General features: G+C 52.8%; 1 protein-coding gene across 2 annotated transcripts in view; it reads left to right on the forward strand.

Annotated features, from left to right (window-relative positions):
• Positions 1–15,367, forward strand: part of ADAMTS16 (ADAM metallopeptidase with thrombospondin type 1 motif 16) — a gene marked incomplete at both ends in the record, with an annotated part of 155,104 nt that extends 139,737 nt beyond the window's left edge. For both annotated transcript variants that reach the window (XM_079915264.1, XM_079915265.1), the window contains 5 exons: positions 1,972–2,173; positions 2,280–2,474; positions 5,349–5,573; positions 14,342–14,489; positions 15,252–15,367. In XM_079915264.1, the coding sequence (XP_079771390.1) occupies positions 1,972–2,173; positions 2,280–2,474; positions 5,349–5,573; positions 14,342–14,489; positions 15,252–15,367 (886 nt within the window). The remainder of the gene's footprint in view (positions 1–1,971; positions 2,174–2,279; positions 2,475–5,348; positions 5,574–14,341; positions 14,490–15,251) is intronic.
• Between the last annotated feature and the right edge of the window lie 219 nt (positions 15,368–15,586).

Below are 15,586 nucleotides of genomic sequence, written 5' to 3' on the forward strand. Positions count from 1 at the left end.
ATCAAAGGTGAGGAGCTAATGAGGAATCATTGTCCCCGGGAGGAGGGATGGTGAGTACTTTCCTCCTCCCTTGTTGTGTTTCTCCCCACGTAACCCGGTGCACACACTCTGTCCTCACAGAATCTCTTCTGTTGGTACAGCATCTCTGAGAGGCCCCTAGTGAGCTCTCGGCCAGGCTTTCTGGACACTGCTTTGCATCCTCAACCCAAGTGTGACTGTCCAGGCACCCTGTGTGGGGAGAGGATGGAGGCCACCAAGACAAAGGAGAACCAGGCATCTTCACAAATCCTGTCTTCCCTCCAGATTCAAGAGGAAATCTTGTTCTATCAGTTCACACTCAGAAATGCTGTGGAACAGGACACAAGTTTTCTGCTCGGGGCCCTTGAGCCCTCCTCCTAGACTTGGCCGAGGCAGAGCCTCACGACAGCTTCCTGGGCCCTGCTGTCCTTCGATGTCCCATCACGCTGACAGCTGGACACATCGCCGGACCCTGCTCCACCTGCAGGGGTCACGCTTCTCTGTCTGAGGGAAGGAGATCACGGCTTTTCCTTTCTCCTTGGGGATGATTTTTGACCACCACCGACACGGAGCCCCATGGGCCCTGAGTTTTCTGTAGAATTTTCAAATGTTGCTTACACGCCCTGAACAAGGAGACAAATATGAGTGGAAATCAAGTCCTCTTAGAGTCCAAATGGCAAATGGCTGTCTCCCCGGGACCCAAGGACGTCCGTCCAAATGGGTACTCCTTACTGGACCGCATCTCACCTCCCGGCTCTCCCGCCCCAGACGGGCCCCACCCTGGCTGTGCCCTCAGCCCTCCTGCGGGTGGACTTGTGCAAAGCTTTGGGGACACATGCAGGCTTATCTGAGAGCAAATGGTGATGCCACGGGGCTGAGCTGGACCCAACCTCCCCACCTCCATCATCTGCCAACATGCCTATCGACAAAGAATGCTTTTACAGTCAGAAGAGAGAGAAACAGGGCTGCTTCGAGAAACATCCTCGAGCATCAGCAGCTGCTAACAAATTGAAAGAAAGACGAGCAGACATTATAGGTCTCCTGCTGGAAGTCATCACTTTTAAAGTAATCACACAAAACAAACAAACAGACAAAAAACCCGCATCTGACAAAGGCATTAGATTCACCTAAATTACAGGAAGTGCAGAGGAGCATACTAAGTGATACCACAGAGATGTAACTTGCAAAGTCCTGAAATCAGCCAAAAAAAAAAAAAAAAAAAAAAAAATGGAGACGCAGTAAGGTATGCAATCTTTCTGTAACAGATAAATGGAATAGAAAAATAAATGAGATTACAGAAGAACCTACAGACTAAAAGAGAAGAAAGACACATCAACCAATTGCAAACTATGAGCTTTATTCAGATTCTGACTCTGACGAGCGATGAAATTTTGACATTGACGACATACTTGGGAATGGAACGCTGAATATTTAATGGGGATTATCGTTAAAAATTTTAGATGTCACCATGGCATTGTGGTTATGTTGAAAAATCTAAGACTCCTTATCTTTTAGAGATGTGAATTGAAATATTAATATGTCTAGAATTTGCTTCAAAATGCTATAGGGATGGGGGCATAAACTGATCATCTTTGGAGCTGAGTGGACACGGAGGGCCTTTATTTTTGTACAAGTTTGAAATTTTCTTTAGAAAAAAGTTTTCTAAAGAAAAAAACTTTCTTTAGAAAAAAGGGAACCAACACACTGTTGAGGGGAGTTATTTCCAAGTACAAGTGAACCCGAAAGCCAAGGGAGGGGAAGCATGACCACCAGGAATGCTAATCGTGGAAGTTAGAAGGGGTAGGGGCTCAGGGAGACTGCCTGGCAACTGAAAATAACTGTGCACCTATAGACAGTAGGTGGGAAATGATGCAGGTCGATGCCTGCACAGACACGGCCCTCCGCTCTGGAGAGCTGGCACTGTCCCTCACTGTGGGTCTCTCTGTCCCCCAGGTGGTCCGTGGGGAACTGGAGCACCTGCAGCCGGACGTGCAGTGGAGGCACCCAGAGCCGGCCCGTACAGTGCACGCGGCGGGCACACTACAAATCGGAGCGGGTCTCCGCCAGTCTGTGTCCGCAGCCCATGCCCTCCAGCCGACAGGCCTGCCAGCCTCAGAGCTGCCCACCCGCGTGGAGCGCCGGGCCCTGGGCGGAGGTAATGGGGCAGGGCCAGCGTACGGGGACGGCGGGGCCCCTCCTAGGCAACGTGGGGCTGGAGTCTTACCAGGCCTTGAAGGAGCTGACGCGCTCTTCCCGTGCAGTGCTCTCGAACCTGCGGGAAGGGGTGGAGGAAGAGGTCCGTGGCCTGTAAGAGCACCAACCCCTCGGCCAGGGCGCAGCTGCTGCCCGACGCTGTCTGCACCTCGGAGCCCAAGCCCAGGACTCACGAGGCCTGTCTGCTCAGGCGCTGCCACAAGCACAAGAAGCTGCAGTGGCTTGTGTCCTCCTGGTCCCAGGTGGGTGCACTGGTCCCAGGTGGGTGCACTGGTCCCACTTGGGTGCACTGATCCCAGGTGGGTGCACTGATCCCAGGTGGGTGCACTGATTCCAGGTAGGTGCACTGGTCCCAGATAGGTGCACCTGATTCCAGGTAGGTGCGCCGGGTCCCAGGTGGGTGTACCTGGTCCAAGGCAGGTGCACTAGTCCCAGGCAGGTGCACTAGTTTGAGGTAGGTGCACTGGTCCCAGGTAGCTGCACTGATCCCAGGTGGGTGCACTGGTCCCAGGTGGGTGTACCTGGTCCCAGGTACGTGCACTGATCCGAAGGGGTTGCACTAGTCCCAGGTAATTGCACTGGCCCCAGGTAGGTGCACTGGTCCCAGGTAGCTGCACTGATCCCAGGTGGGTGTACCTGGTCCCAGGCAGGTGCACTAGTTCCAGGCAGGTGCATTAGTTCCAGGTACGTACACTGGTCCCAGGTAGGTGCACTGGCCCCAGGTAGGTGCATTTGGTCCCAGGTGGGTGCAGTGGCCCCAGTTGGGTTCACTGATCCCAGTTGGGTGCACTGATCCCAGGTAAGTGTGCCAGGTCCCAGGTGGGTGCACTGGTCCAGGTAGGTGCTCCAGGTCCCAGGTGGGTGCACCAGGTCCAGATGAAACTGGGTCGACCAGCTCCTGCCTTGGGGCTGCCTCTCATCTGGTCTCTCTGCTTCCACTTCTCCTCTGCTTCTTCTTCCCCCGAGTCTCTGATCCCTGCCCATAGTCCAGTATTCAGTCCTCCCTCCTGGCACGCACTCGTTGGAGTGTCCGGCTTTCTCATCACATCCCTGGCGTACCTCACCCAGGTCATCCACACGCTCATCACTCCCTCGTGTTGAGCAGCGATTGAGTGGGTGAACAGGTGCAGGTGTGAGGGGAGGGGTGTTCATTGCGCTGACCATGGGGTGGGGGCACCCACTGCACCCCAGAACACCTGCAGCCACTTCTCTGGCCATGCTTAGGCAGTAGAGCAGGTGGATGACCTCAGGAGACAGAGGACCCGTTCCCTGAGAGGAATGTACATAGGCAGGCTTCTCATTTGGGGAAGAGACTGCTTGTGTTGGGTTTGCTCAATGCCTTGTGCTGCTGAAGGCTGGGAAGCCCCTGATCTGCACTGTCGGGGGACTGTCCCAAACCCTGCTTCTCTGAGACCAACATTTGGAAACTCGAGTTTGGAGTGTTAAAGGTTTTGTGCCTCGCTTTGGCCCAAGTTGGGGCCGGACATCCTGCTGGGGAGCAGACAGAGCTGCCCACCCCCGTGCCCGGGAGGGGACATCGGGAGGCCATGCCAGCCCCCTGCCCGGGCGCAGCGAGCCCAAGGGTTGCCTGAGCGGCCTGTGAGAGGCTCCTTCAGAGAGGTGTGCATCACTCAGGGGCACAGGAGTCAGTAAAGCACAGCGGACATCAGAAAGCCAGCCGCCCAGAGAGCAGCAGCCGCCGCCACCCTCGGGAGCTCGCCTGTGATCCCAGCTGCGGGGCTGCCTTTCTATAGCGGACATGAAGAGAAAGGCCCCAGCTCCCGGATCCCGCGCCCTCAGGGGCAGACTCGGGGCCACAGCCCCCGTACCCACACCTCCACTGGCAACCTGCTCAGGAGGGAGAAATGAATCAATAAAGGGATGGTGTGCCGAGCAGGGCATTTAACCCGGGTGAGACGACACTTCCGTTTGCCACTGAAAACTAAAAACATCATCACTCTTGGATAAAGCCTGTTTCTGCTAAGGTAGAATTCCTGGTCCTCTGTCTCCTGGGACCTGGGAACATCAGAGTCTCTAGGACTGAATCGCGTTGTCATTAGAAGACTTTTGTTTCTGTGCATATCCCCAGAGGCTAAGTCCTTAGGAAGGAAGCAACTTGGGCTGTGTCCTGGAGGTGTCCCCCTGGGAAGCCCTTGCACTGAATGTATAACACATACGGGTGCATACACACACACACACACACACACACACACACACACACACACACACACACACACACACACACACACACACACACACCTCCCAGAACTTCTCTCTTAGGCATGGCCCCTGCAAGGCCCTGGGAAGAGTCCTCCAGCTCATTCCTGGCATCAGGACACACTGAGCACACCTGTAAGCCAGGTCTGAACATGAGTGTGAGGCCAGAACCCAGGCATCTGGGCTCCTCCACTTATGTGATCTGCGGAAATGTCAGCCCAGGGCAGCAATGCCAGCCACTGGGACCTTCCCCGTGACCTCCGAGCTGACCTTTTGGTCTTCTCTGTCATCCCTCTGTGGCAGGTGTCTGCAGCCTCTGCCTGGCCACAGATTTGCCCAGAGTCCCACCGCCCATGCTAGAAGGTCTGGCTGCAGTGACAGCTCAGGCTCAGAGCACATCACCGTGGGACCGAATAGGTTTGCTGTCTGTGCTCGCTGTCTTCAGGGCAGCACTCGACTTTCTGAGGATGACTGTGAGCCCTGGGTTTCCCCTGCCTGCCCCTGCTTTAGGGGCCAGCATCACGCTGCAGTTGGGTGGTGTGAATCCATGGAGCTATTACATTTCAGTGCATTCTGGTGTCAGGTCCAGCCCAACATTTCAATTTCCCAGTGAAGCAGTAGCTCCAGAATTACTCTCTTCACGGTTTCTGATTGCCCTGCCCCAACTCATGCCCCCAGTGCTAGACCACTGTGACCACAAGGTCTTCCTTTTTATGGCAGATACTGTAACACCTTTTTAACATGCCAAGGTCCCATGTATTCCACTGACCATTTATACTTAGGAAAACGGTCAAGCTGATATAACCAGGAGGCTTCTTGACTCAATGATTTTGTAGAAGAGACAGCCACCACAGGAGAAATACCTTTCACCCGCATCCTTTGTTGTCTTTTCTTTTCAGTGCTCTGTTACGTGTGAAAGAGGAACACAGAAAAGATTCTTCAAATGTGCTGAGAAGTACAGTTCTGGGAAGTACCGCGAGCTGGCCCCGAAGAAGTGCTTGCACCTACCGCAGCCCCACCTGGAGCTGGAACGCATCTGCGCCCCATTCCCCTGCCCTAAGCACCCCCTGTTCGCGGCTGCAGGCTCCCCACAGGCCGACTGGTTTGCCTCGCCCTGGTCTCAGGTAGGGGTGAAGGGAGGGCGAGCAGAGCCCCTGCTCAGTGTTGGTGGCTGGCCTGGGTGGAGAGGTTCCGGCTGGATGTGAGCTGCTCGAAAGCAGATAGTCACAAAACAACCATCCCGACTGGTATTTACCCAGAGATCACTTTGTGGCAAGTGTCCTGCTAAGTGTTTTACTGTGTATCCTACACACTGACAGGTGGGTAGATACATACATGCATACATATATGTACATTTTATATATACAGTCCCCAGTGCCTACCAGGGCACCGAGCCCATACAGAGTACTCACAGAATATTTGCTAAATATGGAATTCTAAATGAAAAACAAATTCAATGAGTGACTCAGGGGGGCTTCCCTGGTGGTGCAGTGGTTAAGAATCCACCTGCAAATTCAGGGGACACGGGTTCGAGCCCTGGCCTGGGAAGATCCCACATGCCGCAGAGCAAATAAGCCCGTGTGCCACAACTACTAAGCCTGCACTCTAGAGCCCGCGAGTCACAACTACTGAGCCCACGAGCCGCAACTACTGAAGCCCGCGTGCCTAGAGCCCGTGCTCTGCAGCAAGAGAAGCCACCGCAAGGAGAAGCCCGTGCACATGTGTTTCTAGTCACTGAGGATCTCCCCAAGTCTGTGTACCTGATGGGATGAGGGAGGAAAGCTCCCAGAGGAAGCATCGGGAATGTGGCCAGACCAGCTCCTAAAGAAGCAGGCTGCTGGGTCCCCAGCTCCACAGAAATGTGTAACCAGTGTTGATCTGGGTAAGCTTTACTAAGGACTGAACAATTACTGTTATTGATCTGCCAGTGGGGCAGGCCACATCCCAGGCAACACACGCTCGTCTGCACCACCTGTCCTGGAAAGGACATCAGTGTTCTGTGTGGAGATCAGTGCCAGCCAGGGGCCGGGCAGGAGGAGCGACTGGTGCAACCACAGTGCTTAGCCAGACGGGACCAGTGGGGTCAGACTTTGACCAGCTCTCCCTCCATCTGAGTCTCCTTACGTATTTCCTGGCCTCGGGGACTCGTCTTCAACCCCCCTCCTGATGCAAAATCCCTTTCCTCAGGCCCCTGCACCATGACAGCCGCTGTGCGAGGCTCCTCTCAGAAGGGACACCACACCCTGCCTCCTGGGCATGTCCTGTGTCTTGCCGTGAACAGTGTCCCCAAAACTCATGTCCACCCAGGACCTCAAAATGCGATCTTATTCAGAAATAGGAAGTTTGCAGGTTTAATTAGCTAAGATGAGGTCATTCTGGATTTGGGCGAACCCTAACCCAATGACCAATGTCCTTATAGGACACACAGGGGAAAGGTCATGTGATAATAGAGGCAGAGGTCACATTGATGCAGCTATGGGCCCAAGAACACCCAGGATTGCCGGCAGCCGCCAGACTCTGGAAAAGGATGAGCAGATTCCCCCTTAGGACCTCCAGAAGAGATGGAACTTGCTCCTTCTGCCAATGTCTTGATTTTATACTTCTGGCCTCCTGAACTGAGAGAGTTGTTTCTGCTGTTTCAAGCCCCCCAGCTTGTGGTCATTTGTTCCAGCAGCCCTGAGCATCTAACATGGTTGTTATTGGTGTTACTGAATCTAGCCTGGGTCTGCTTGCCCAATGCACAGCAAAGCCAATCTACTGACACCATTTTGTGGTGAAGGAAGGTACAATGTTTACTGCAGGCACCAAGCAAGGAGAACAGCCTCAAAAAGACCTAAACTCCCTGACAGCTTTCAGGAAAGGGTTTTTAAAGACTGAGGGAGAGGGTTACGGGGTACTTGATCAGCTTGTTCACAGTTCCCTGATTGGTTGATGGTGAGGTAACAGGGTGGTATTTCAGGAATCTCAGTTGCCGATTTTCTGGCCCCAACCGGTATGGGCTCTATGTGCTGGTTGGTGGTCAGCATGCAGTTGACTTTCTCTGGTGGGGTTTCAGTGTCTGCAAAACAACACAAGGACATGGCTCAGGATGTTATCTGTAGCCCTTGAGGAGGAACCAAAGGTCCTTGACTTTGTTTTATGGCTAAACTATTATTTTGTATTACTGGACTGTTTTCCTTTGTTTCAGCATTTTTTAACTTCTCTGATTAAATTTTAATTTTTGGTACTTGGGGAAGGCCTAGGAGGTTAAAGCTTTTCTACAAACAAGAGGTGGGGGACACTGGGGGTGTCTGTCCCCAGGAAGGCCCTGCAGGGTGCTGCTCATTTTCAGTTGTGTCCTTGTCCCATCATGTTTCCTCCTGACCCCCCAAGGGTGACTCCCAGCAGCAAGGGCTGTGTCTTAAGTTCCTTCACATTCCTCTTAGCCCAGCTTGCAGTCTGAGGACAGTGGGCATGTGAGCTACAGCAGCTGAATCCGACAGTACCATGGTGTCCGCCAGCACAGGGGTTTCTCCAGAAGGAGGAATGTGAATCTCAGAGGGGAGACCTCAAGGCTCTGTGACCCACAGTCCCCTGATCCAGGAATGGCCAAGAGGTGACAGGCGGTGGGCTCTTTCACTCTCAGCTCTCCTGATTCCCCACAGACCGGGGTCCCCAAGCATGGCACTCACTCTCCCTCATGTGTGCCCGCCACCCACAATTCTATTGAACAATCTTCTGACGTAAACTCAACCCTGAATGCAAACCTGAAATGAACAAGTTTGACAGAGCAAAAATCACACAGAATTATGATTTTTATCTAAGGCCAAAGGAAACAAACGGAAATATATATTGGAACCAAATTAATCCACTACGGAATTTTTTTCAGTATTAGCTAAAATTTTACTAGAATAAAACCATTTTAAAATCCCCCCAAATGAAGCCCCAATTCATTCTGTTGGAGCTCTGCTGTGTATGTGAGCCCAGGATTGGCTGGTAATCAATAATCTTCTCTAGAAATCGCAACATCCCAGCCCGGCCATTGCCGTCCCTCTGGTGCCTCTGCCACATTCCTGGTCCCAAACTCTGAGCTCTGAACAAGGAAACCATCCCTCAGTCCTTGGAGCGGAAGAGGCAGAAAGACCTTCCACCCACTGTATGCACTGCCCTCTAGCTGTGTTCTTGCTTTGCTTGGTTCCTCTTATCTTCAAACTCGATGTTGCTTTTTCATTTACAAATATATGAACTCCTCCCCAAATGGTATTTAAATTATAATTTGTTTAATTTAGAATATTGGACCAGGGGACCTTTGAACCACATCCTTTTCAAGCATTTGCTGTTTTTAAGTAGGTCAAAAGTATCACTTGCTACACACGTTTCCCTTCTATTTTCCTCTGAGTGCACAGGCTTTCCAGCAAGGTGAAGGGATGGATGAGCTAAGAAGCTGAGGCGAGTTGTTTCTGAGGCAGATGCTTCGCTTTCTCTGTCTTTTTGAGAATGTGAGTCAGAGGCAAGTACAGGTGGATCCCAAGACCATGGTCCCTCTGTCCGTGGGGAGACTGAGGCTCCTGAGACTGAATCAGGCCAGTATTCACTCTGCTCAATTCAGAGACTTCAGGCAAATTTAGAAAAAGAAAAACAAGGTTTATCCTTATTTACTTTAACCCAAAACCTAAAACCTAAAAATACATCTTGCATAGTTTTCACCAGCCTGAAATATTCAAGCTGTCTGTCTAATAAGTCATTTTTATCATAAGCTGCTTGAAGATCTTATCCGGTGTGACTCATCTGTTACATTCCGAGTCCGTAACTTTGGGGAGTAATAACTCAAAGGCGATGTTTGCCATGAGCTCTTGTACCCAAAGCTCTGTGCCCTGCCATCGTGGGAAATTGTGGGACGGAAATGCGTGGCCAGCGCCTGGCTCAGTTTTGCCCGCAGACAGGTTATTCCTGTGACAGCAGGAAGGTGGCGGATTCTGTTATTTGACCAGGAGAGTTTCTATTGGTCTCAATGGCCCAGCTTATCATTTTGGTTAGTAGTACGTCGTCTGGCAGGACTGACTTCATTCGTTTGGGTCGTTTGGGCTTAGCATCCGGTGGATCACACGCTGACCTGGTCTTGAAAAGGCTTAAGTACGAACACCTGCTGGACTGTGTCTGACTCTACATGACAGAGACTGGGTGTGTTCTCAGCGCTGGAGTGCCGGGGCCCTGTCTCGTTCTGGGGTTCCTCACCAGGACTGTGCACAAGTTGATGTGGAGACCCTTGGGCTCTCAGGGGCAAAGAGCCATGTCCCAGACGTCATCGATAGGGTTTTCCATCTGGGCAACTATGACTGCAACAATGTATCAAACACACACACACATACACAGACTCACACATATGGACATACACGTGAACACACACACATGGGCCCACACAGAACATGTGGAGACTTCAGCAGGCTTGGTCTGGATGAGTGTGGTCAGTCCATCACAGAGGGCTGCCCTGCACCCTTGACCCATTCGCCCACCTCTAATAATTTGCTCTCATCCTCTTCTAATTATGAGGGTGCACAGGAAAACAGGAACCGTTTTGTTGACATTGATGGATAAGGTCGCCTGAGCTGGAGGGAGTCTGCCTGTAACCAATTGAATTCGTACAAAAATACACAGCCCCGTCTACGTTTAGAGCAGAAATTGTGTGTGTGGTCCCATCCTGACTGAGTAGACATTTGGTCTCTGGGAGAAGTTATGGTGGCTGAAGCTCCAAACTTGGAGAGGTCCACGAAAGTGATAAATAAGGGAAGAAACTGCCCCCCTCCCGCCTCTGTAGAGGCTTCCCAGAAGGAAGATGAAGGTGTGAGACCTCTGGCTGTCTGCAGTTAACATGCATTTGTTTACTAAGTGTCCATGCATTTGAGAGATGAACTTTGCCCTGGAAGAAGCCCCGTGGTTTTACAGGTTCCTGTGAATGTGACAGGTGGACGGTTACCTTAGACTAAGACCACGTAGAACATCAATCAGGACTTAGAGCTCTCACACATCGCCTTCACTAGCATTTTTCCATGAAGACCAATAACATAAACAAGAGTAGTCGCTCTAATTTAAAACAAACCCAGAGGCAAATGTTATTATTTTAAAATGTATCTTTGGGTTTTTTTGATAATGACTAAGAGTAATCATCAATTCCCCCATTTCTCCAGTCAGAGGTTATGCAGTGCCTCTTATACAGGGGTGGTCAATCCTCCTAGGAACACGGGGATTGCCGAGGGGTCAGGGCACACAGAGAACATCCGAAGGGAGAGGTCTTTCAGCATGTCAATGTCCGTAGAGTCTGTCTGAGTAGATGCCTTCCCTGAGACTCCCTGGAAGGGTGCAGGACTGGTCAACCTACAGGGGCCCTTTCAGAGCAGAGTGTGCTGGTCTGCATGAGGTCCAGGTGAGGACGGGCATGCATCACCCTCCAGAAGGCCGTTTAATTCTAGAATGACAAGAAGACCCTCATTGCTAGACCTCAGGGGGCCATCCCATGGAATCCTGCCTCGACGTTTTTCTCCATCTGGTTCCTTGGTTCTTGGACAGAGCCCTGGTCTCAGGCCCTGTCACCAGCAGCAGCATGTGGGGGTGAAGGGCCAGAGGCAACAGGAGGGGGCTTAAGGCCCCGGGGCCCCAGCAATGGGGTGAGCAGCCCATGCCCAGCTCTTCAGTGGTGATGTCCCTGCTCTGTACCCTGAAGCCACACGCCCCAGAGTCTGGAGGGACCCCCTCTCCCCTCAGCAAACAGACACAGAACTACCCACCCACCCACAGAGTGGGAGTCATCCACATTTTCTGGCTCAGGGACATTCAGACTGAGGCCCTGGAAGGTGAACAGAAGTGAGCAGGGTGCGGGGGGGAGAGTCCATGGACTGAAGATGACAGTGACTGCCAGGGCCACGCGGGGGAAAGTCTCAGGTGCTCATTTACTTGTTTGCAGTCAAGCTGCAGGTCAGCTTGACGTGCGAGTTTTGTTAGATTGAATGTGACTGAAGTCAGTTCTGAAAATAGAAGAGGAAGGTGCTCTTGCCGGTGTGGTTCCGGTCACTCACTGGAGAGCAGTTCTCCGGGTATGTCCCGACCCGTAGCAGCGTGGCTACACATGCAGGTTCTCGGGCCCAGCCCAGAGCTGCTGGTGTTCAAGCTTTGGTCCTGGGCCCCAGCATTCTGCTTTGCTGAGTCCTGTGGTTCATTCGGACACGCATTCGAGCTTGAGAGCCACTGGTGTGGAGGGTGTCTCCAGCAGCAGGGGTTCTGGACAGAGGGCGACAGCAGCTGTCACTCTGCAGGTCAGAGAGCAGGTGCAGGACACCATCAGCACCCGGCACGGTGGCCGCCTCTCCTGCCATCAGTACGAGCAATGGCCTGAGACGCTCAGGCTAAGCCCCATGAAGCTGAGGAAGAAGACGTAGCCTTTGACTTCAGATCTGAGCTCCGGTCTCTCTTTCCACCGAGTATTCCTTTCCCAGCAGTGTTGTGTCCTGTGACTTGTCCTCCACACCTGCTGCTCCTGCAGCCCCAGGCCCTCGCTCTCCACCCTGGGAGTCTGCACAGAGATTCTTAGGATCAACCCATCTGCAAATCCAGTGAAAAATCTGGAATGTGATTTCTAAACTCCATGCTGAGTTTGAGGCCACTATGTTTATGATATAGCTGAACCACTTGCATAGCTTTTCCTTCCTGGGGAAAACAAACCAAAAAAAGTGAATAAACTTTTTCAGATTCCTTCTTTTTCTTCCCTCTCCTGCTCTATCTCTGGTTCTATCAATGTAAAGTATTTTCAAAATCTACAGCCAAACATCTTAGTTCTTTCTGTTTACATGAAGAAACACAAAAGTTGAGCAAGTTGGAGGTTTTTTTCCTAAAAAATGTCTCCCACGGGGAGTTTAAAATCTCTCTAGACCAGTTCTTCTCACACTGGGTGTTCTTATAGATCATCTGGGGGTGGTGCAGATTCTGAGGCAGCGTCCAAAGGTGGGAGGCAGGGATGTTGACAGGCTCCCAGCTGTTGCCAGGGCTGCTTGTCCAGAAACCAAGCTTTGAGTAGCGGCTTTAGAAAGTGCCCCGAGGAAGGGCGAGCTGCTTGTGCTCAGCACTCGTGTCTGGAGCCTAGACCAGTGCCTGGTAAGAGGAGGAGGAGGATCCCTCTTTGTGAATAAATCAACCAATGACGAAAAAAGAATCAAACCACTTGGTGCTGTTTAAGTGATGCAACATGCTGGCCAGATCTCTTGATTTCTCATTGAGGCAGAACATCTTTAGCAAGAGTGGAATTCTGCCTCTGCTGCTGCTGATGAAAGAAACTCAACTCACAAGGCAGAGACATTCATCACCTACAGAGGAAGATGTGACCAAAGAGACCCTAGGAACCCTGTGGCAGTGCAGCCCTGTAAGTTCTCAGTCCACAATGACAGCTGAGGGAGGGGCTGGAACCAGAGTGCAAAGCACCCAGGCCAGAATTGCGGCTCTGCCGGAACGTTCAGAAAGATGTTACAGGCAGTGGGAAACATCTAGCTCTATCGCGGATGGGCCTCACGATTGAGGAATCAGACGTGAGTCTGCCCACAACATTGTTGTTTTCCTGGCTGCCACAGTCATATACTGAAACTGAACTATTGATGACGTTCGCTGAAATTGGTTTTGAAGAGAAGGGGTAAGCCTCACAGAATGTTCCAAACCCACATGCTTATCAGCTAAAGCCCTGGATTTTCTCTCCAGGGGCACAGCCATCCTTTCCCTAAAGACAAAAACAAGAAGCAGGAACAGTTCCTTCAGCTTATGAGTTTTCAGGACTCTCTGTTTCCAACTTTTCTCCCCCCGAGGGGCAGATAGAGATGTTTCACTTACTCCATCACAGAGTCCCTATCCCAGGGGATGTCAAAGCCACTTCTCCGGGCTCTGTTTGCAGCGGGTCCTGAACATCTGGCTGCAGGCAAGCGTCTGGCTGTGGGCTGTTTCTGCTGTGGAAGACCAGCCCCAGGGCTGCTCCAATGGGGTCCTGGCACACGGACCTGTACATGCTGTCAGCAGCCTGAGTCATGTGTGTCCCTAAGTCTGCACGGCTTTAGCCTCGTGTTTTAAAGCAACCATTTAGCTTATCCACAGGATATCCAAAACGTTCTCTGACCCCGGCATTTTGCAGGTGCTCCTTTAATTGCTTACATTCTTAACTGTCTTGAACTCACAGCCTTGTCTGAGCACAATTCACATGCTTCCGTCTAGACCTCGAGTCGCCTTCTTTTTGGGCATATTCACTGCTACACGTTTGGGCCCCTCTGTCTCTCTGATCACCCACGTCCCTCCTGGTTTATTGCCGGCAGTTGATCTCAGATGGACCCACTGCTGTGGTCTATGGGGTGTGCGCCCGGCCAGCTGGTGAGGGATGGTCTGACCCAGCCTCTCCTTCCTACTCTGGCCCCGCCGTGCTCTGTGCCTTAGAGCGCGGGGGCCTCGGCGTCGGGAAACAAAGTTCCCGGGAGCACGCGAACGAGCCCGGGGAACCTCCAGACACGCAGAGTCCCTGCGCTTGGGGTCTGGAAGGGGCTGAGTGCCAACTCCTGGGGAGTTGGTTTGTCAAGCTTTTCCAGGTCAGGGGCACCAGAAGGGCTGGCTTGGTGATGGCATTCCATGAGAGACCCACAGCCTGCATCCCCAGATGCGTGTGCCACTTTTTGGTGTCCATCGGACCCTTGATGACTCAAGGACATTCAGGCTTCTGGGCACTTCTCCCCAGGGTCCATACCTGGGAAAAATCCGGAATCTGCTCAGCCACCCACAGTGGTTGGTTGAGGCAGACCACCGTGAGGAGCCTGTTGGGGGGCGGGGGGGAAGCTTGCGAGAGCAGCTGACCCAAGGACCTGGTGGCCCCGGTGACTCCTGCTTGTGCTTCCCGCAGTGCACGGCCAGCTGTGGAGGCGGCATGCAGACGAGGTCAGTGCAGTGCCTGGCGGGGCGCCGGCCGGCCGTGGGCTGCTCCGCGCACCAGAAGCCCGCGGCCTCCCAGGCCTGCAACACCCGCTTCTGCCCCATCGCACAGAAGAAAGGTGAGTGTCGGAGCCCCTCGGCTTGACCTTGGCGTTTCGGGGGGTCTGTCCCGTTTCCGGAGTGTCTCCTGAGAGGGCTGAGCAGGTGCGGGGCGCCCACTAAGTCGAGGGGTTGGTGTCGGCTCCCCGGTTCTCTCTCCATCTCCTCCCCCAGCTTTCCCATGACATAGCCCACGAAGCAGACCCCTCGCTTCTCACGCCTCCCCAGAAATGCCACGGACGGCTGGGAAATCAGATGCTCCTGCTTCACTGCTGCTCTTTATATTCAGAGAAGCCGATTTTAAGTAGAGCAGCCTTTTCCGCCCGAGGTAAAGGAGAACCCAGATTCTTCCTTGGATGCGCTCTAAACGCCATCCCTGTGCACACGCCCTCGGTGCCTCAGGTATTTGCGGGGACCACGCCCTGTGTATCTGTCGAGGTTTCTGGAAGAGAAAATGGGGCTGGAGGAGAATGAGTGGTCTGGCTCAATCAGGGACTCAGCAATTGGAGTCCAGTCCACAGAAGCCCCATCGCCTCGGGTGGATGAGTGGTTACGTGGATGGGTTTAGCGCAAAAAGCAGAAAATTTCAACTTTGCGGGAAGCTTCCAAGAAAGGTCTTGTGAAAACAGTAGAACCCACATGGCGCATTTGACCCGAGGAGCTGCCCTCCTTCAGCAGCTTCAGGGCAAGGACAGATTTACCTTGATTTTCTGGAGTTATTGGCAGTGGCAGCAGATACGGGGTGCTGGAACGGTGTCTCACTCGGGACTGCTCGCTTTCAGACGCCTTCTGCGAGGACCGCTTCCACTGGTGCCCCCTGGTGCCCCAGCACGGGATGTGCAGCCACCACTTCTACGGCCAGCAGTGCTGCAAGATGTGCTCCACATCCAACCTGTGAGCTGACAGGGCACAGGAGGTACCTGTTTCCAGCACCAGCGAGCTGCGTGGTCTACACCGGGGTGCTTCCGAGGAAGATGGAAGCTGGGAGAAGAAAAAACATCTGGGGCTCTTATATACGATTCTGTGCATGCCTGTGTGTGTGTGTGTGTGTGTGTGTGTGTGTGTGTGTGAGCACGTGAGCGTGTGTGTGACTCGTGTGTGTGAGCGCATCCCCAGG

Source organism: Stenella coeruleoalba, assembly GCF_951394435.1.
Source record: "Stenella coeruleoalba genome assembly, chromosome: 3".
In the NCBI taxonomy this organism is placed as follows: domain Eukaryota; kingdom Metazoa; phylum Chordata; class Mammalia; order Artiodactyla; family Delphinidae; genus Stenella; species Stenella coeruleoalba.